Source organism: Mustela nigripes, chromosome 13 (assembly GCF_022355385.1).
Source record: "Mustela nigripes isolate SB6536 chromosome 13, MUSNIG.SB6536, whole genome shotgun sequence".
Classification (NCBI taxonomy): Eukaryota; Metazoa; Chordata; class Mammalia; order Carnivora; family Mustelidae; genus Mustela; species Mustela nigripes.
In genome coordinates this window covers 66,384,712-66,406,617 of record NC_081569.1, presented here as the reverse complement: position 1 = coordinate 66,406,617, position 21,906 = coordinate 66,384,712, and the positions used below count along the sequence as shown (strand labels likewise).

At 40.8% G+C, this 21,906-nt stretch overlaps 1 protein-coding gene across 4 annotated transcripts in view; it reads right to left on the bottom strand.

Annotated features, from left to right (window-relative positions):
- The window catches only part of SLC12A1 (solute carrier family 12 member 1), an 87,947-nt gene that overhangs the window by 50,688 nt on the left and 15,353 nt on the right, over positions 1-21,906 (bottom strand). The window contains exons 5-14 of one of the 4 annotated variants that reach the window (XM_059372768.1): positions 18,974-19,069; positions 15,191-15,330; positions 13,982-14,092; positions 11,925-12,036; positions 10,150-10,277; positions 5,932-6,016; positions 3,290-3,441; positions 2,623-2,730; positions 2,182-2,305; positions 306-407 (exon numbers count right to left, since the gene is read on the bottom strand). In XM_059372768.1, the coding sequence (XP_059228751.1) occupies positions 306-407; positions 2,182-2,305; positions 2,623-2,730; positions 3,290-3,441; positions 5,932-6,016; positions 10,150-10,277; positions 11,925-12,036; positions 13,982-14,092; positions 15,191-15,330; positions 18,974-19,069 (1,158 nt within the window). Of the gene's footprint in view, positions 1-305; positions 408-2,181; positions 2,306-2,622; positions 2,731-3,289; positions 3,442-5,931; positions 6,017-10,149; positions 10,278-11,924; positions 12,037-13,981; positions 14,093-15,190; positions 15,331-17,746; positions 17,843-18,345; positions 18,442-18,973; positions 19,070-21,906 lie in introns of all 4 variants that reach the window. The other 3 variants (XM_059372767.1, XM_059372769.1, XM_059372771.1) reach the window with 3 other exon arrangements.

The window sequence follows — 21,906 nt, the reverse complement described above, 5'->3', positions numbered from 1 at the left end:
ATAAATAGTGGTGTTTTTCTACTGCTGAAATAAATGTGGTTTCTCTTGCAATGAATAATTTATTGCCGCAGGAGAAAATTGACTTTACGGTTGGTCAAAAAGGCCATTGCTCAAATGATTCTTTTTCTATATCAGAAGTCACCATCCCCCCTCCAACTCACCAAAATAAAGTAGATTACGCTGCCCACTAGGATATAAGGATACATACAAACACAGATTGATCACTTTTCACTGATTTCTTTCATCTTATTGAGACAAACTAACTGTCTGCTTAGGGTTCTTTTAGTTTTGAAGAGTCAACTTACCCGGAGATTTGGCATATGAGGCATGGAAGCAGGAGAAATTAATAAGTGCGTATGAGGCCAGGAAGAAGTTGGAGATGATGGGAGCAATGGTGTTCAGTTCCGCTGTGAACGAAGCAGAAGCGAGCATGTCCGTGTGAGTTATGGGACCAGGGGCTGAACAGCTGTCAGAGCCTGGAAGCTTGACTTTATTTGGAAATTGAAAACATAGCTAGCATCTGTCAAAGTTTAAGAAGTTAGTGATTTTTCTTTGGGATTGCATTCATTTAAAAATATATTCTCAGCCAGTGTTTCCATAAAGCAAGGAGCAAGAAAACCTCCCAAAGAGAAAATAGACGACAGACAAGCCTTCTACCTAGCAAACATTCAGAGGGGCGTGGGTAGAGGGTTTGGCGACTGGGCAGATGATAAACTCCCCTGCTGCTCTTCCAGACGTACCAAATCCTGCAATCTTTCTCTGCTGTGGATCTAAGCAAAAAACTCTGCAGGGCAACAGATTAGTTAAATACAGGGACGCCCGAAATGCCTACCTGGAAATTTCTATGCCCAACTTGCTCTCCCTGACTCTCAGAACTCTTGCTAGTCCTTTGGCCTTTTCTTAACATTTCTAGAGAGTTCTACCTCTTTGCCAAAAAAAATGTTTACCCCAGTAGCTAAATATCAGCATAATTTAATCCTAGCCAAATGGTTTGCTGTATAAGAAATAATTTAGAAACATTCTCATTTATCAACCTCAGTGACACAAATGCAGGTGGTAGCTGGGCGTGATTCTAGAGCCTAGATGCCAGCAAGGACGTAGGCAAAAATAGCTGCCACGGAGCTTGTGCAATGAAGCTCATCTAGGTTGATCTGAACAATTTTTAAGGATAACATTTAATTTACACAATTTTTTTTTAACACTTCGGCTATTTGATCACATAAATGCATTATAGAACAATGATTCGAGATCTTAAAAGTTTAAGGTATGTAATGGGATATTTCTGTACATAATCACTTTTTGTTTAATTTCTTAAAAAATCTAACAAACATAGTCCTACCTTCCCCCTCTTCAACCCTATACAAATCTTATAAGGATTTAGGAATTACAGCCACTTTCTGAGTTTATGTGATGATGAAGGGCTTTTACTATTTGGCACCACTGTGCTGAGGAAGGGTCTGCCCTGCTAGACCGAGTGGCGTCACACGTGGCCTTGCCTTTTGCTTCTTTTCCTCTGATATGCTCACCAATAAAGGTGGCACCTTCGGGAGGAACGAGGAATGCGCAGGCTCCAGCTGACGAACGTGCCTCTCCAAGATTATGCAGCTGTTTCTATAATGCTAAGGGAGAGGGAGTCGAGATGATGGTCTGGGCAAGTGGTTCTCAAACCTCAGTGGGCTACAGATCTCTTGAGGAGCCTGTATACATGCAGATTCTTTATCTCCAGAGACTGTTTCTAACTCTGAGGTTGGGCCTGAAAAATCATTTTGTTAACAACCCCCAAGTAGTTGGTTCTGATATAGGTGGTCAGTGGGCCACATTTTGTAAATGACACTTTAATTCTCCCAGTAGCTGCCAGCCCAGGAGATGTAGAAACAGGTGGCAGCTGGGGAAGGCTCTGGAATTAGACGATATTGGGTGGCTTGGAGGAAGGATTTGGTTGCATTTGCTTGGATGGATTTCCAACATTCGGATTCAAAGAAGAGATTAAAGTCCAAAGTCTACCTCTAGTCCTCAAACGCTCTCTACACACAAGGATTCCTCATTACCTTCTTAGTCAGACTCCAATAGTCCCAGTTGGGATATTAAACAGAAAACAGGTAATTCTGCAATCTAAAAGGAAAACCCTACGAGAAATCAGAAGAATGCTTTGGTTTTCAGTAAGACAAGAAAACTACGAACCAATAAGAATGAACGCCATGGCTATAACGAAAGTAAGAAAGTATCCTCTCAGGGGTTCGTTGTTTTTCCCATATCCCTTTGCAAAGAACTGCAAGGCTTTGTAGATGTTGTCCTTGCACAGAGCCTAATGGAAAAGAAGGGGAGAAATTCGTCATTTAGATCTATGCACAGTCATTTTCCCTAGGTGATTCAAACAAGAAGATTTGGAGAAAGATGAAGCGATACACAATACGGGCACAAGTTAACACTGCAGTTTATCATTCTTTACATTATTTGAATCGATCGTGACTATGTGGCAGACAGCATTTGAGCCAGATGCAAACGTTAAACTGTTTCAGAAAATGATGGAAAATGATGGCTGGTGAGAACGAGTATTTCAGCTTGATCCACGTTCAGTGGGAACAGACATAGGGGGAAGCATGTGCTCTTGGCCTCTATCACCTGGAACACTTTGGGCGCGCTGACGAGGGAGGCCAGGGCTGAGGAGAGCGTTGCAGAAAAGATGCCAGCTGTGATGAGGGGGCCGAACCCTGATACCATGCTCATGACCTTGAGAAAAGACACACCAGTAAGGAGACTCACCCAACACACAATTAAAAAACAGACAGACAAACCAAGCCAAAATCTTACGCAAACGCTTCCCCTTCCACTTTCTGTGATTTGGAATCTCCGTTATAAAAGCCAGTTGCTTCTAAACAGATTTCTACACCCCTGCCCCCACCGCTTCACTCTCCAGGACCATGGCAGGGGCTTTCCCAAAACTGAGATCCATGCACAAAGTACTGTCCACATATTAACTATCTAAGTCTCTCCTCCCCACCATGAAATCTTGTACCATTGATTGGAAGATGCCGTATATCAGGCAGCAATCTTCCCTGGTGATGTAATTCATGCAACTGCCTGCTATCTCCCCACCGTAGGTAATGCAACCACAGGATGTGCTGCCTCATGTCCACAGGGGCTCCCCTCCCTCACACATGAATTGTTCTGTGCTGAATTCAAATGGACCAATAATCAATCAGTTGCAAACTCAGAAGTTTCATGATACTACATGTGACATTCTACAAATGAAAGCAATAGCAATAAACATTTTTTTTTCTCTTCAAACCTGGAAATTGTTCATTAGCCCATATTGACATGGTTCATGTCGACATCTTGAGAAGTCGTAGCCCAACCCACAGGCTGCTGAACCATTGCAGTTCATCCCAGAAATGACGGTGTCATTCATGCTTCCAGTGGCATCTCGGACCACACAGGCCCCTGGGGAAACAAGCGTGGCTCGTCAGTTCTTTATAAGGGTTCTGCTCCCAAAGGATTTTCTCCCGAAAACATAGTTTAATTTGAGTTGGTGCAGGTTGACTGTCATCCTCTCTGGTCATCCTGGGGACATGGTACCTGGAGGTTCCCATTCTCAAAGACTCAAGAGCGCCCCCCGACTCTGACTATCTGCCACTTCTACTGCCTTGGGGGGTTTAGGTCCAAGCTCTCACCTACATTTGCAAGATACTTAGGGTTTGGAACTCTCTTCTTTCTGAAACACACATGGCAGTGCTTTGCACATAATATTAAATTCATATTTCTAGCTAGGTGCTACTGGCTAGGTGTTTTTCAGGTAGAACAATTTATTTCCTCATCTGCAAGAGAACTAAGGGATGGCATTTTCAAATTCTGGTAATTAAGAGAACTGAGCCCTTATTTTCAACTGATGATAGTCAGTGCATAATTTTTTAAACTATTATAATTCTACTTTATATAGAATTTTAAAGGTTTAAATAATAAAAAAATGTTTGGGGATAAAATATTGAGATTTCCTTAGTAATATTAATGGTCAAAAAATATTCTATCAAGTGTCAGTTTAATCCATTACTTTTACCCATTTTGCTATTTTTGTTATTTACCATTATAAACATTCTACGATGAACATCTTTGTGCACAATTTTTTTCTTCTCTATTTCAAAATATTCCTCTAGGATAGATCCCTAGATCAAAAAGTTAAGAACTTTTTGAAGATTCTTGATATATATTTTTTCACTAACCATCCATAGGAATTTTATAATGATAATCTCTGCCACTATGTATTTGATAGAATTATGGAAGTATATGAATATATGTGAGAAATATATAGAAACATCTCTGAACTACCTGAACTAGGATAAATATTTTACAAACTAAATCCCAAATAGTAAAACTTTATTTTGCTCTTCAAACTCCAGCTGGTATGAGTTTTCATGCCTTGCTAATAACTTTAAGAGAGGTCCCAGTGACAGGTACTAATGGGAACCCTTAATTTTATCCATGGAATTCATATCCTGTGAATCTGTGAAAGACTTAGAAATGACAGGATCTTTGAGTTGAAATAATCAGTGTAGGAATCCTGTTTACATAGCTCTGAGGGGTGACCGCCTAGTCTCTGCTTAAACAGTTGAAATTATGAATGTTGCTTACCAGGTAAAACCATTTGTTCCAGATTTTACCTTTTTACTTTGTTAATTTTTGTTGAGCTTTTCGGGTATCATACTTTTTGACTTCTGTATAGCACAACTCCCTAAATTTCCATGAAGCCATGCCATGAGCCAAAATTTGCACTAATGACAGGCCGAGGACCCCAAGACTATCCTCTTTTCCAGGGAAAAGTATAGAAATGGAATCTTCTCCCACGCAAAAACTGGAAGAATCTCTGAAATGAGGTCTATAACTTTACTCATTTCTTCATTTTTACATTGTGTGAGCTAGGAAACCATTTGGGAAATTTAACTTAAGGTGATTTCAATGTCATTTAAAAATATGTCAATTTTATAAGTATTGGAGTAAAATCTCTCTTCATGTAACTAAACTTGGAAGTGCCACAGCAACATACCTAACATTATCCAATTTCCTCAAATAAGAGACAGTGAGAGAAGTGAGGGTCTCAGTTGACTGTTTTGCTTTTCTCTCCAGAAACCAATGTAAGATAAATGCACTTCCCTGATTTCCTTTAAGCAGACAATTGGGATGTGCCCTTCAGTAAAATGGTCATTCGGGCTTCCGCAGTGGGGAGCTATATTTCCTAGTGTGCACAGAAAAGAGTTTTCTTCTCTGAATGTTCCACATTTCTTCTTCTCCTCCTACGGGATAAGCGTGAGGTGACCCCCAGCCAGGAGGAGGCGTGGCTGCGGCAGCAGGTGGAACGAAAGTCAGCCTAGAAACAGCAGGTGCATCCACATATTTTCTGCTTAGTGAGCAATGTGGGGGCTGACCACCCACACGGCTGGCAGCTGGATCTTGTTCTGATTTCCTGCCAACTGGTGACAGTGACATTTCCATATTAGGGACAGTAGTGCCAGGAGGAGATACAACGATCAATTCTATATCTTTCATACATTCCTCAGGCTTTTCTTTTTGTTTTTGTCTCGTTTTGTTCCTGGCTTCATTTCTCTTGCTCGTTTCTCACCTGCCTCCCAGGGCAAGGGAAGTGGATGCTGGGAGTGGTGGCTTCTTTGATGGTGGGATTATCACCTAGAGTAGCTACATGGGATTCTCTTTGTGTTCAGGGAGAATAACAATCTGATTAACTCTACCCTAGCCCTGACCCAGAGGTGCCGGTATTACAGCTTAATTATATTCAAACTCCTAAAGCGCCCAGGAGGGGAATTAAAAATGTTGTCTTTTAGAAAAAAACTTTCTACTTATGATCCCCTGAAAGCCCACTGGACATGTATGACCAGACTCCTTGTAATTCCAGCATTTGGACACCAGAGACACACGACTTACCTACACAAATAGCAACTCCTATGTAGGCAACAGTGGTGATGAAAATGGCCAGCATGGTTCCTCTGGGGATGGCATCTTGGGGATCCTTTGGAGAAATAATATGGTGGGATGAAGAGACAGGGTGAAGTAAGAAACAGAAATGACTTGGAGTTATTACGGTATTTCCAATGTTTAGGCTACCCTTCCTGAGGCAGGTTCGAAAGAAAAGATAAGCAAATGGCAAAGTGGTGAGCCTGAGCTCTTTTTCGACAAAGAACAGGTGTCGAGGTGAAAAAAGAAATGTCTAGAATTTTGTGCTGAATAGATCTCTAATTGTCCAGGACAGAGTTTTTATAGAAAAGTAGACCAGTTAGCTCACTCATTAATGCGTCTCCCTCCCCTTTATCTCCTGTGAATTTCATGCAGATATGTCAAACCTTAAAGTATTAGGGGAAAGACACAAACATACTCCGCACATTGATGCACCTTGACAGTATCTGTATATGGGTATTAGTTTTGTACTAAGCTTAGGCTTGCCTTAAAACAAACAAACAAACAAACAAACTTGAGGCAAAAAGGATGATCTGCTAAGTTCTCCAATCCCTCAAATTTCCCACTTGGAATCTAGTTCAGGAATGACTGCAATGGGAGATATTTCATTTCCATAAGCAGGCATAAAGAAAGAGGCAAATTTAAGCTTATACCAGAAAATGGGCTTCTCTTTTGCTTATGCATGCATATAAATTTACTGGACTGAGCTCACATCATATGTAACATACCATTTTATATCCTATTTTGGGAGCTAAATCATAGCATAATCAATTTCCAAGCAGCATAACTTCTAAATAATTGAATTCATCTTAACAGGGATTATTTTTTTAACAGGAATTATTAAATAGAGATTTCAGTGTATTCTTGGTTATAGAAGACAGTGCCTGGCATATAGTAGGAGTCAATAAATATTGAATTGAGGGAGGCACTATCTCAGTAGATATTAGTTCCCTACCAGACAATCTGAGATGTAGTACTACAAATATGCAATAAATGCAGTCAAAGTTCGAGCTTTTCTGTTTTTGTTTTTAACTTAAATCTGCTGATCAAAATCCATCAGAGAGACCAATTCATGGTAAATTTCCAACCTGACACCTGGAAATAACTTTACCAGTAAATTTGCCCTTAATGAGACTAAGTCAGCTCTGTGGATCCGCTCTGAACATTGATTCCTTCCCACTCTTTTAGGAATATTTGCACAGAGGCATGGTTCTGCTGCATATATACCTAGCCTCCTCCTTCCAAACTGTTGTCTACAAAAGTGATTTTGGGCCAAAAGGTGCAGGGGAACAGCATGTCAAAGGAAGACGAAGATAATTAATGGTGGCTGACATGAGCCCCACTCAATCTCCCAATTCATGCTGTGTTTCAAGTTTTGTTTTATTAACTATTTTTTGTGATCTGAGTGGAAGAGAAGATTAAATTAAATGGGAGGAAAGGAGACATAGATACAGATATAGATATATGAGGTGTGAAGGTAGAAGGCAGTCATGTACCTCAAACATGAAAACTTAGTCTTCATGTAGAACTACTTCATGCTACAAACTCCGAAGTTACTTACTTAGAATTTACCTAAGGGTCAGACTTGACCTAATATAAATTAGGATGTCAGTATCTCAATGTATGATCATATATTCACACTGCCTGCTCTGGCTCCCTTTCCCCTAAACAGAGACCAGGACTTCAACAAATTCTTCGTTTTCACTCTAAATGTTAGTTTCCATCTCCCCAGCTGTAACCTAAAAAATCTAACCTTCCTTCGCCTTTCTTCGTGAGATGTTACATTTTTTTCTTAAGACAGAATACATAAACAATCTACTAGATAACTGTTTCCTGAGGGTCAACCACTTCTTAAACTTATATTTTGCACATGATTCTGTTCTTGCTTCTCATGACTCAGAGTAAGTCTGTCTTCACCTTAGACCATGAACAGCTTGGAGGACTGAGTGCTTCTTTGCTTCCCTAGTGCCTAGCGACATGTTGGCTGAGCTGAACTGATGACTTGTTTCTAAGGAAAGTGTAATATTCTTTCATTTAAATGTGTGCTTAGGGGCGCCTGAGTGGCTCAGTGGGTTGAGCCACTGCCTTCGGCTCAGGTCATGATCTCGGGGTTCTGGGATGGAGTCCTGCATCGGGCTTTCTGCTCAGCAGAGAGCCTGGTTCCCTCTCTCTCTCTCTCTCTGCCAGCTTCTCTGCCTACTTGTAATCTCTCTCTGTCAAATAAATAAATAAAATCTTAAATGTGTGCTTACAGTTTGCAGAATTTTATTTATTTATTTATTTATTATTTTTTAGAAAAAATTTTATTTATTTATTTGTCAGAGAGAGAGGCAGGCAGAGGGAGAAGCAGGCTCCCTGTTGAGCAAGGAGCCCAATGTGGGACCTAGTCCCAGGACTCTGGGATCATGACCCCAACCAAAGGCAAATGCTTAATGACTAAGCCACCCAGGAGTCCCTACAGAATTTTAGATCAGTGACCTCTGATACTTTTCCAAATCTGAGGACACAGCAGCTCCACATACATAGCTAAATTTCATTAAGCAGTGATATTTAACTACTAGAATCATTTTGAACAAGTTACTTACTTTTCTGAGCTTCCACATAATCTATTTTATGCCATATCTCAACTCAAGAATTTACCATAGCACTGTGGTCCCTAATATGACAAATAGAAATGCCTTTATTCATTCACTAAATAAATATTTACTGAAATCTTCCTAGCTCTGAAGAGGCAACAATGAGTATAACCAAAAGCAAGGTCCCCACCCTCATGGGCTTACATTCCAGGGTAAGCACCTCTTGCTCTGGTCCCACCAATGCCGATTTCCCCTTGTATTATAAGGTCATCCAGCCTCGTCAGGACTTCTCCAATTAAATTGTGAGGGATCCCTTACTATTTCCCAAATCCCCATGCCTAAACTCTTCTTTAGTGTTCTCTACCTGGAATATGCTTATATTTTCTCACCAACAATCAGTATTGAGCTTTTGCTCTAAGTTCACACTTCAAAGTAACATTATTGAGGAAACCATCCCGGCTTTAACAATTACCTGTTTCTTATGTTTATCTCACAACTTATTTAAACAGTCTATATGATTTTCATTTATACGTGTCTCTTCATGGCTCTTACAAATATTTCTTGTCTTCCAAAGTTGATTATAAGTGTATTGAGGTAAAACCGGTGTCTTCTTTTGTGTATATGGTAGGGACTATTTACTGTCCCCCAATAATCATTCTCACCTTCCTCCTTTTAACACAAGAACTCCCTAAAATTCTAGTCACATGGCTGCACAGCTAGAGACTACATTTCCCAGCCTTCTTTGCAACTAGGCAAGGTCACAGAGATTAAATTCTGGCCAATGGAATGTTAGCAGAAGTAATATATGCAAGATTCAGGAATTGCTTGCCCTCTATTCCTTACTCTTCTTCCTGTGGGCTGGAACATGATCTTGGAATTGACCAGTCATCTTTGCAGGTGAGGGCAAACCATAAGGGAGTGGTCAATCAAGGGAGGTCATCTGGGATCCTGGTCTACTGTTTGGAACAGACTTTTCTTTTTCGACTCCATGGCCTATGAGCTCAGATTTTGATCCACTAGAAAAATAAACTTCTATCTTGTTTAGGCCAGTACTACCAGTCTTTTATAAAACATTCAAACCAATATAACAGTGCTCATTACAGTACTTAACATAAACTAATATGAATGCAGTGCTAAATAAATACCATTTAAATAAGTGAATATATCTCTGAATGTAATGTCATAAAAATTCACTAATAAAGTGATTTTGAAGGGGAAGTAGGGAGGGTGTTTTTGTTTTGTTTTGTTTTCCCTGAATGATATGTGCTTTTGTTCCTTAGGTGTTTAAAAGAAAAAAGTTGGTTCTGATATTTTTTTTCACTGGGATATATTCATTTTGTTGGAAATGTTCCACACTTCCCAATTTTCTCTACCCTTCCGATATCACTGAATAAGTCCATCCAAAAGGATGGACTATCAAAAATAGAATGGTCTGGCATTAAAAATTTTGGCATTAAAAGAGAGAACTTTTAAATTACTGGGGACCCCTAACAGAAATTTTGGTTTTAACATCGATAGAGAATTATGGTCACTGTTGACTTCTATAGCTCGTGCTGCTCACCAACGGCACCACCACTTCCCAGGATTACAAAAGCAGAGGAAAACGACATACCTCCAAGTCTCCTGAGATATTGGCACCAGCAAGAATCCCAGTAGCTGCTGGGAAAAAAATGGCAAAGACAGAGAAGAAGCCTTCTCCTTTTGTGAAGCTTGGCCCAAAGTTTTCTGCAAATATTGACGCTGCAACACAAATAATGAGAACATTATCTTGTAGACTTTCTTTACAGAAAAGGAGATAGAGTTTCCTTTAGCTTCTATCAATGTATCATGCAAATGGGTCCCTATATTCTAAATGGGATGAATCTGAAGATGTTGCTATACTCCTGATGAACCTCATGTTAGTATTTGCCAAGAGACAGTATATGTATCGCAGGGTTTTAGATTTCTAGGATATAACTCTGAAAACTTTTTTGTGCCAACAGAGACCCAGGCCTCCAGATATTTTTGAATCTAAAAGACTGAAAAAGAAGCAAATGGAGAATTTTTCTCATGCCCATGCTGTCATATTCCCAAGTATAACACACATGTACACTGCCTTCAACATACACAACTCATTTCTTACGTGCATAAATATTCTAACCAAACACAGCTTTTCTATGCTTTTTTTTTTTAATTGTAGGGGGTGGGTGAAACTATCTTAAAATTTGGCTACTTATGTTCTAACCTTCCCACTCCTTGCTCCCAGAGATTAGATCTTAAATTCTATGTCAAATTGTCATACATAGGAGAATGATAGTAGCAAGGAACTTTAGTCATAAAATAATACTATCCCATAGGGGTCTCAACAAATTACTTAAATGAGAAGGGAAAAATGCAGAAGAAAAACAGAAAAGAAGGGAAGAAAAACAACAAACAAAAGATCTAGGGTGATGCAGAAACAAGGAAAAAAAATTAAGTCATGAGAAAAAGTACAGCAGGAGCTAGAAGGAGGGAAAAGAATAGAAAGGAAAAGGATGTTAATATGCAAAAAAAGACAAACTTTATAAAGAAAAAGAATCAAGAAGAAAGAGGTGATCTGATACCAAAAGGAAACAGACACTAGTGACTGAATAAATGATGAACGGAAATATTTTTTAAATCTCAGCAGTGGATTCTTGAGCAAGCTAGAGTGGAAAGCTAGGAAGGTGTGCAGAGGTGGAGGAGAATTTCATGCTTTGTGACATTCCCTCAGGATGTTATGCCAACTCCTACAATATTTTGTGCTTGCAAACCTGACAGTGATGCTTAACTAGGTAATGCTATAGATAAGCAAGGTGCAAAAAAGTTCAGCAGGGGGGGCACCTGGCTGGCTCAGTAGGTGGAGCGTACAACTCTTGATCTCGGGTTGTGAGTTCCAGCCCCACAATGGGTATAAAGATTGCTTAAAAATAAAATTTCTTTAAAAAAAAAAGTCTAAAAGGAAAATGATTATGTTATTATTAATGTTCTCAGGGGTTGAACAAACTGCCTGAACTCTGTTCTCTTTCCTCGCATGTACAACTCTATTTCTACTATTTGATGGCAACAACGATTTGTCCCATACTTGAAGGTTTTCAAAGCACTTTTGCATCCACTATCTTATTGACTTCTGAACAATCCCCTCAGGAACTTGCTATCACTCACACTACCTCAGGCAAATTTGAACCTCAAACGTGTTAGGTGACCAGTCTTGCTGGCAAGCAGTAGGATTAAGACTCACTCTGGATCTCCTGAGTCTAACTAACCCCCGGCTCCTCCCTGGATCACACTGGGATTCTAATGGCTGATGCAGGGGTTAAAAGGGTAGATGGATGGAGGCAGGTAGTGGAGAACCATTGATTGCAAAAGCAACTCATTTGTAACACGTACCTTGGTAGTTAAAGAAACCTCTGGACTTCTTCTCATTGTTGGATGGAATAACGGTTCCAATGAAGAAGTTTGCAATAGCAATGAGGAGAATGACCAGGAGTATCACCTGAGCCTAGAATGGCAAAGTGAAAGAAGGCCAGCTTAGAATGAACAACTTTTTATACAGTTATAAAAGTCATGTCCGCAGAAAGTCCACTGGACCAAGACTACGTGGTTATTCTGATTAGAACTACTATCCAGAGTCGGTAATAGTGTTCTCTTGCAGAATGGCATCTTAACAAGACTTATCTGACCTGAGTGTGGAAGTTACATTTTCAATGGCGGCATATGCGTGGACACTTGAAGGTGGCATTTCAAAAACATTCCAAGTTCTATGTGAGTAACTTACTGCAGTGCCCTCAGGAGTATAAATGGAGCCCAGAGTTTTATTGCGGATAGCGTATTTCTTTTCTAGGCAGAGTGCCTATGGATTCTTTCCTTTCCCAGTGCTAAATGCAACAGAAGTTTCATTAATAACACAAAATTCATAGAGTTCTGAGATGCCTTGTACACTTGATGTCGGACCACCTGTGTGTGCCCAGCACAAGTGGTTTGCAAGGTTGACCAACTGAATTGTCTGTCTTTGTCCCCCTTCTCTCCCTGCTGACATTTCAAGGGTCTATTGGCTTGGTATTCCTATATGCCGTTCCCTCTGTAGGGAATACACTTCTCCCTATGCTTTGTGTAACTATTTCCTTCTTCTCATCCTTTAAGTCTTAGTTACTTCCCCTGAGAGGACTTTCTTGACTGCTGAATCTAAATAATAACAGCTAACATTCATGGAGGGCTTACAATAACAGACAGATTTCACTTTATCAATATTTTTTAGATAAATAGTATCACCAATAACTATACGAAGTAGGTAATATTGTTATCATCATTTAAAAGGTAAAGACCCTGAGGTACAGAGAGATTAGGCACCTTTCTCAAGGTCATACATTACAAGGTCATACAATATAAACCAGATTCAAATCTAGGTGCTGCGGCAACAAAGCCAGAGCTATAAACCTACCCTTTATCACCATGAAACTACATTGCCTCCCTCAGGGAACAAAGTCATTGTAAGTAGATACCCCATATTTTCTATCTTAGTACCCTGTTTATTCTTTAAAGCATGTTCACAATTTACCGTTCTATATTTACTTGTTTATCTACTTGATCATTACTCATATCTCCACAGACCAAATGCTCAACTAGGGCCAGGATCGTGCCTGTTTGGGTCACCACTGAATATCCAGTACCTAGCAGAATGCCCAGCACCTAGTAATCACTGAATTAATTTTGGTTTGATGTGTGAATACATAATCCACAAACAAATGCTGTGTAGGAATGCTTCTCATTGTCTTATGAAGATGGGTGGGTTTGGCCACTTTTCAATCTCTGGAAATCTCCTTAAGTCTAGGTATGGTATCTCCAGGGACTTAAGACCAGTTGCAATTATATCAGTAACTGGAGAGTTATAAATCAGACAAAAGACATGCTCCTATCATTCAGAAATTTACTGTATTACTACTAGTTAAATCCACCCAGTGTCTAGTTCTAGGACTTACTCCCAAAATACTGTATCTTAGAGGAGAATGATAGTTGCTGCCTCTATGCTCTTCTCCCATCACATGTGAGAGAAGCCCATTTCCATTGGGCCTCTGCACCCAGGTCAGCTGGAAAATGAGACACCAGGGGTGGGACTGGGAGACACAGGTTTCCAGCATGGACTGTTGCTACGACCGTAAGGGGCCTGGGTGTGAAGATGGCAGCAACCATGGTCTCTCTGTCAAGGTGATGACAGCACAAAGAAGGAAAAAGTGCAGGCCTGATCACGTGACACAGGAGCAGGAAGTCATGACTGCCTGGACCCCGTGTGTTTGGAGGGCTTGGATTTCCCTCCAGTGCTAACCCGCAGCTTCTGCCAGAGCAAGTAATAATAACAATTCTTTTTTGAATATGGGGTTTGTTCTATTCCTGCAATTTGGTCAAGACCTCAGCAGCAGTGGTTGATAACATCATTTTGAGAAAATCACCTTTGCTTCCCATTCCATTCCAGCTACTGAAATTCCTAAGAGAATCACCACTGTGATGGAGCCTATTATCCGGATGTCATTGGTGGGATCCACCATCATTGAATTGCTCTCCTGGAATAGAAACAAAATTCATGAAAATGGTTAGAGATGGAGGTGTTTTTTTGTTTTGTTTTGTTTTTTTGCCTGTATGTTGTATTGTAGAATTGAATAGTAAGAAGAAATACTATGCACTAACGACCATATAGGATCATGGAAAAACAAGCTGTTCCTAAATCAGAGATTAACATTATTTTGTCCTATAATAATAGGCCATTGATAGCCAAGGTTGGAAGTTGGAAATTCTAGATGCTCATTCTAGTCACAGCTTCTAAAGCTATTGCAGCACTGAGATAAGTATGGGCACATATAAACATACGGTTTTGTTTCAGAAGAATGACTACTTTTGTGTCTCAAGGGGAATCTTAGAGAAATAAAAACGAGTGATTTTCAATGTGAATATTGGAAAATAAGCGTTATTCAATTAAATAACAAACTCCATAAACCAGATAACACATTTCTTGAAGATCACATAACTTATGAGCTGTATAATCCCCCCATTTTCTCAACTAATTTTCAAATAAAGGTACTGCTACTAATTGAATTCAACGAATGCTATCACTACCGTGAAAGAACTAGAAGTTAGTTCACCTACCAGCTAGTTAACACTCTCAAAGACAGACCGACTAGATGGTGTACTTAAACTAGGAAATGCTTAGTTTTCTTCAGTGAGTTGTTCTAATGTTTGAACTGTCTTTCATTTGGAAATCGATACCCATGGTAGTAATATTGCTGCTGATAACAGCATCCATTATTTATCTTTTGTTTCATGTTTTACACAGTGTTTCATGTATATTATCTGTTCTGTACCACATTTCTATGAAATCTATAGAACAGTATTATTAACCCATATGATAGATTTGAGAAATAATGTTCAGATGAATGGAGGGACTGGCCGTCTCTCTGAGAATCTCTCAGCTGATCAATATGAGAGCCAGGATTTCAAGTTCTGATGCCAAGCCTAAAGCTCCTTCAACTATATCCAACTTCTGCCTTCTACAGAATAAATCTATTTCCTCTCATTCTGCCATAATGATATCCCCTAGTGCCCTGAAAAGGCAAATTGAACTGAATTATCTTATGTGGCTGAAGTAAAGAGAAACTTTTAATTACCTTAAGAAGATCTACCACTGTTTCAGCAAATCCCACCACATACATGGCAACAGCCACGGCATTGGCAAAAGCAAAAATCAAGCCTATAGACCCACCGAACTCGGGCCCTAAGCTTCTGGAAATAAGATAGTAGGCCCCACCTAAAACAAAAAATGAACATGTTTTACTCTGAGGAAGTGCTAAGGGATTTAGTTTCTATGACCAAATAATTTTGAATAATTTTTTAAAGATTTTATTTATTTATTTGTCAGACAGAGATCACAAGGAGGGGCGGTAAGCAGGCTCCCCACTGAGCAGAAAGCCCAATGCGGGGCTCGATCCCAGGACCCTGGGATCATGACCTGAGCCGAAGGCAGAGGCTTAACCCACTGAGCCACCCAGGTGCCCCAATTTTGAATAATTTTTATTCTGTTAAAAATATTGCAACTTCCCAATGATTTTGAGAATCTTGTATCACTTTAATGAATAAGTTAGCCATCCTTTCTTTGTACTCTGTGAACTATAATAGAACACAATAGAATTATCCTGATTTAGTAAGTTCTGATTTACCAAAAGCCAATTATATTCAAATTGTATACAAATAAGACTACAGCAAACTTTACTAAAACAAAATACCTTGCCTTCTAAAAAAATTTCATTGGTGAGTTCAAATCAGTAATGTAACCAAAGTAAAGTTTTATATTTGAAATTTCCCGGAGCAGGCAGGCTTAGGCAGAAAATGAAGTAAGATTATCATTGCTATTCTAGCTTCCTTACTGGTGTACTTTTCTTGTATGTATTTGCTGCATTAAAAGGTGTCTGTTTATAGGTCCCCTGGGTAGTACTGTTAGTTGAGCACCAACTCTTGGTTTTGGCTCAGGTCCTGGTCTCAGGGTGGTGGAATTGAACCCAATGTTGGGCTCTGCTCTCAGCTCAGAGTCTGCTAAAATTTCTCTCTCCCTCTGCTCCTCCACCATGAAATACATAAATTAATCTTTTAAAAGGGGGGGTATCTGATTATCCACTCTATAAATTGGAATTGGTTCTCTATGTTTTTAGGTCAAGAAGGCCAAATACCCATATGAGTATGGGGGTGGCAAAAGGGAAGAAAGGTAGGTTTGGAACAATCACTTCTCCTTTGGACCTTGAAAAGATCAAAATATGTGTCTATGAACTTCTTTCTGTACACATGAAAGACTGAGCTGCCTGGTTACTCCTAGAGGGTAGTGAGAACAGGTAAAAAAAATACTAGGTGTAGAGAGGCCTAGGTAGCTAGAAGCTCTGATAGACTGTAGGAAACTAATGACTTCCTGCTCTGAGCTAGTCTTGGAGGTGGGCAGAAGTGGTAGGGGAAAGACACTGAGGGCGCCTGGCTGGCTCAGTCCTCAGGCTCCCTGCTCTGCGCTAAACCTGCTTTCCCTCTCCTTGTCCCCTGCTTGTGTTCCCTCTCTCGCTGTGTCTCTGTCTGTCAAATAAATAAAATCTTAAACAAGCAAAGAAAAAAAAAAAAAAGGAAAGAAGGAAAAACACTGGACAAATATATCTTAAAACAAAACAAAAACCTATCTTTTTTATTTTTTTCTTAATTTATTTGACAGACAGAGATCACAAGTAGGCATAGAGGTTGGGGGGGCAGTGAGCTGGGGAAGCAGGCTCCCTGCTGACCAAATGCAGGGCTTGACCTGAGCCAAAGGCAGAGGCTTTAACCCACTGAGCCACCCAGACACCCCCAAAACCTATCTTTTAAGGAAAAGGAATTTCCTCCACTGTAGTAACTCCTCTGGGTTAAAGGGTCAAAGCTCTCTTTGGAAATGTAACCAATTATCTGGGTGGAGTGAATCACTTCCTTTGTCTGGAGGTCCTTTAAATAACTTAGCGAGCAAGTTATTTTGGCATGGTCAAAAGGAGAGAGGGGCAGGGGAAGCTGTGAGTGGAGGTGTGTTTGTGGGAGGGAGGGTGCCTTAAAAGGCCCTGGGTAGGGAAACCTGGATAAGGTCCCCAAGTTGCAGCCCCAGGAGCCAAATAGAATGGGAGGGGGAAGACAGGAATTAGAAGCAATGGTAAACCTCGCGCTCTTCATTTTAGGCTTAGGCCTGCTTTTTCCTGGATGATTTAAAGGTAACTCTTTTTTCTGTTTAGTTGTTTCTATTTTCTTCTGAAGGATCTTTTCAGGCCTGGGGCCACTGGGAATGTCCTGTTGGGCAGAACTCAGGGCTTACTAAACCGGAAGTGTCGGCTGGGGTGCTGAGTGGGCCTGGGAGAGGGCCAGCCGGGCCCAGCTAAGGCACCAAGAAACCATGTATTTTACTGTAATTATTTATGTCTTCTTTCTAGACACCTAGTCACTCTCTATAAACATGTTTAATCACAGGAAACGGGTCAAAGAAAACCTTCTGGAGATCTCTTAATTTTAGTTGAGAGAATTTTGCCTTGATGTTTACATTTGGGTTAGTTCGTTTTACTTTAGAACTTTGGGGACTAATTATGAATATGAAAATTTTCCTTCCAACATTAAACCAACTGTAGACTTTACTCCGTAAGCCAAGCTTGTCGTCATAAGTAAATGAATTGACTTACCTCCTCTTACTACTCCATTTGTGCAAATAGCGGACATAGAAATACCTGTGAGTGTTGTCACCACCACACTCAGGCCGATGATGATGACTCCGAGACCTGCAAAATCCCCCAAGAAAGGAGTTTGGCTCCAGTAGGTCAAGAGGTCACCAGCAACTGGAGGAGGCAGCAGTCTGCGTCCTGTCACAGTAGGGTCTGTCTCCCCATGAAAAAACCTGAAATGTTCTAAAAGGTCCCAGTCCATGAAGGTCTCGGAAGCACCTGCAATGTACTAAACTTTAAAGCTGAAGCCACGTTGGGGAACCATTTCCCCAGAAACACCGGCAAGAGGCTTGCCGACTGGCCTGAAAAAGAAAACATTCGTCGGAGGAATTTGAGCACCTGGAAACTATGAATTGCAGATGGGCCCGCGAGGTCCATTAGAGGCGATCCCTCCGCTGAATGGCACGGACCAGGACTGAGCTCACGGTACCTTAGGTTTCCTTCTGCATCTGGCGTCAAGAACAGTGGGCTCCTTGCTTGCTCCAGTCAAAAAGAAATATATAAAAACTTTTCCTACCCGTGGCAAGCGATGAGGACATTAGGTATCTTAGAAATGTTACCTCCACGAACAAACCCGTTAGTCGCTATTGCAGAAGTTGACAACCCGGTAATAGAAGTTACCATGGTGGAAAGAAGAATTATGAGAACTCCAAGACCTGTTAGCAATGAAAGATAAAAGACAGTACGTTTTACTTTCCTTACTTGGGTTCCCTATTGCTGCAAACTACACTGCCTCTGATGTAAGTTTTCAAGTCCACGCCTTGGGCCCCAGTGGAGTTGCTTTCTACTCGGGAGAAACAGGCTTGCCTGGCATAAAGATCAAGTCCGAGGCCTGCTCATTACGATGAAGGATGGCTTCCAAAAGTAAACACAATCTAAAAGGTGCCCTGGAAAGGAAAAGTTGACTTATGCTGGTGTCCTGGGAAAGAAACTACCCCGGCTGCGGAAAGAGAAAACATGACATTTGACTTTCTCTCTTGCTCGAGAGGAACCTGCGTGAGAGAGTTGGGGGTTTGACAAAGGTTAAATCCTTCCCCGTTTTTCTTGCATCTGTCTTGCCTGGAGGAGGAAAAAAAGGAGCCAACTTGGATTACCTTTGAAAACACTCCAGAAAGGTCAGTGGTGAACTATCTGAGCCTGTGTTGCCTTTACCTTACAAATGATCATGCAGGTCACAAGTCTAATTACCTCCTCTGACATATCCATTTGTGGCAATAGCAGAGGTGGATAAACCAGTGATACCAGTCACTGTCACGGCTAAGCCGATGATAATCACACCAAGACCTCAGTTGAGAGAGGAAAAATAAAGGCAATTAAACAGTGGAACAATCCATTAGATCGTTTACATAAAAGCCAGCACGTCTAGGGTAATCACCAAAGGACCACGTTGAAATGAACAAGTTGGCTGGAAATCACCAGAGTAAATGCTCAGCTTTGAAGTTCTCTGCCTGTAGCAGCACAGATCCTAGAAAAAGAAGAGCTAAGATGTGCAGCAAAAATTGCCCACAATTGAACAACGATGGCTGGTCAAAATTTGACAGAACCCCATTTTTTATGCTGTTCTAGATACCTACAAACATTACAATTGGTCCATCCAATTCCAAGCTGCTCATATAACTGAAGAGTAAATGTTCGTCCTTCCAGGTGACTCTCTTTTCATGTCCATTTGGTTGTGTGGGAGTGCAAAATTACATACAATATAACGAGTTGTTCATCTGGCAGATAAGTAAAGTGCAAAGAATCAAATGGAACTATATTCATTTGATGGCTACACGACCTCTAGCAAGTTACTTATTTTCTGAGCCAAACATGGCAATAGAATTAGAAAGGAGACATGCGTAAAGTGTCCGACACACTGAGTGGCCCTGCTTTTTTGGCCCGTGTCCACAATAGTTACAATAGCTATTGTTTATTGAAAGTCTACTATACATCCAGCCAGGTATCAGGTAGCAAGAGAAATGCAAGGAACAAATAAAATGAGATGAAAAAAGCTGCCCTCAAGCAACTTACAGCACAGAAGGCCAATGATTCTAGGAGAGAGAAAGTGATAAACCAGGATTCAGAGAAAGGCAAGGCTACTTTCAGTTTCAGGAAGGACACAGTCAGGATGATACTGAAGGGTACCAGAATCTGCTACCCTGAAATGTACCCCTTTAGGAGAAAAATTAGTTTGAGCTAAAGGCAAAAAGAAAAAAGCAGATACTTCCCCCTATTTGCCTAAAAGCAAGACATAAGTTTGTAAAGTGACTCCATTTTCTCTACAGCAGGAAGAAGTTAAACATCAGAGCCAATTCTAGACCCTTATCAGCTGGAGGAGCACCAGAGGAACCTGCATAACGAACTCCTGATTTTCCAGTAGTCCCCACACGTGTCTGCCTTCCCACAATCTGCCACCCTAGAAACTCAGTCCTTGCCCTTTGTCTTGTGATTTCTCTAAGAAAATCTCGTACTCTTGTTAAAATGCTATGTAAGCCCGCTCCTTTGAATTACTCATTGCTGAGTCTTTTGTGTGTACACACAATGTGGAACTTAATAAACTTGTGAATGTTTTTCTCTTGTTAGGCTGTCTTTTGCCAGTGTTGCAGAAAGAAGTTTGGGGGCACAGGCACTGAAATCCCCCTGGCTCTAGCCAGAATGCCGTCCCCTGAGTCTGTTTGGCATGCTCCGTAATTGTTGGTGGCAGACTGTCTTGCTCCCTCTTAGATGAGAGGCCGTGATCCCTCTGGCCATGAGAAGGGGGAAGTGGAGGAGAGGAAAGACAGACAGAAATGGAAACAGGGCACTGGAGGCTGCCTCTTTTGAAGCTCCCAGCTGTATCCTGGCTCTAAGAGAAGTCTCGAGGCTACTTCACAGTTTGAAGTGCAGTAGGAAGAGGCTAACTATAAGCCTGAGATGTAAACTTGGACCATATTGCTTCGGACCCTACAAAGTTTGGTGTTGTAAGAAAGAGTTGCACTAAATTCTTCGAATCTGTTGCAAGGGATCATCTCCACATTACCATGTGGCCTCAGTTCTGTGTACCCCTACAGATAATTTCCTCTTATCTTTTGCACACTATTTTGCTTCTGATTTTGTTTTGATGACTTTTGATGTCAAATGTTCAGCTGACCCCAGCAACTTTGCAGAACTATATAGTTTGCATTTCAGGACATTAAACCTACTCTGATTACTTCCTTACCCTTATTTTCCCTTTGCTTCTATTTTACTAACAATTCTTATTTATTCTCTTACATTGTATATATTTCTGTAAAACATTTGAAATCCCAGAACAAACCTTTATACATTTAAACGGCAAGAGATTTACTTTTCTCTCACAATCAAACATAAAATCCCAGGGTAAGAGGCAACTTCTGGAACATTCAGTTTGTAGTTTCCTCCAAGAGAGTTGAACCATCTGCTTCAGGAAAGACCTGAAGTGTTTATTAAAAATGCCCAGACCCACAGGGTACCTGGGTGGCTCAATCCATTAAGCATCTGCCTTCAGATCAGGTGGGGCCGAGCCCCACCTTGGGCTCACCCTGGAAACTACCTTTCCCTATGCCTCTGCCTGCTGCTCCCCCTGCTTGTGCTCTCTCTCTCTCAAATAAATACATAAAAAGCTTAAAAAAAAAAAAAAAGTGCCTAGACCCACTGAATTTGAATCTTTCAAAGTGAATCCCAGGATTCTGTGGTTTTGTAACCCAGCTTTCCAGGTCATTCTTAGGCACCCCACAGTCTGGAGACTACTGCACTACCCCAGCCTATCTCAATTTGTGTTGCTTAGACAGCAAGGTTCTTTAGCTTTATCTTCAAAGAATTGGTTGGCAAATAATTAATCCAGCTCCTTCATTTTGAGATGAGAAAATGAAACTCATGGAGTATAAATGACTTGCTTCAGGTCCTACCTGTTTCATGCCTTTCTTCCATGCCTGATGTTTATTAGGAACTATCTTGCCCTAGCCAAAGTCTCTGAGACAGAGAAGAACAATTCAATGGCATTAATGGCTTATTCTACTATTGGCTTTTGGGGAAGAGAGAGCCCAAACTCATGGCCTTAGAGCAGCTACCCAAGGGCTGTAGCTACTGTGACTCGTGGCTCCAGCTTCCTTCTGGCTTCGTTCCCAGGATCTCCTCTAGAAAGT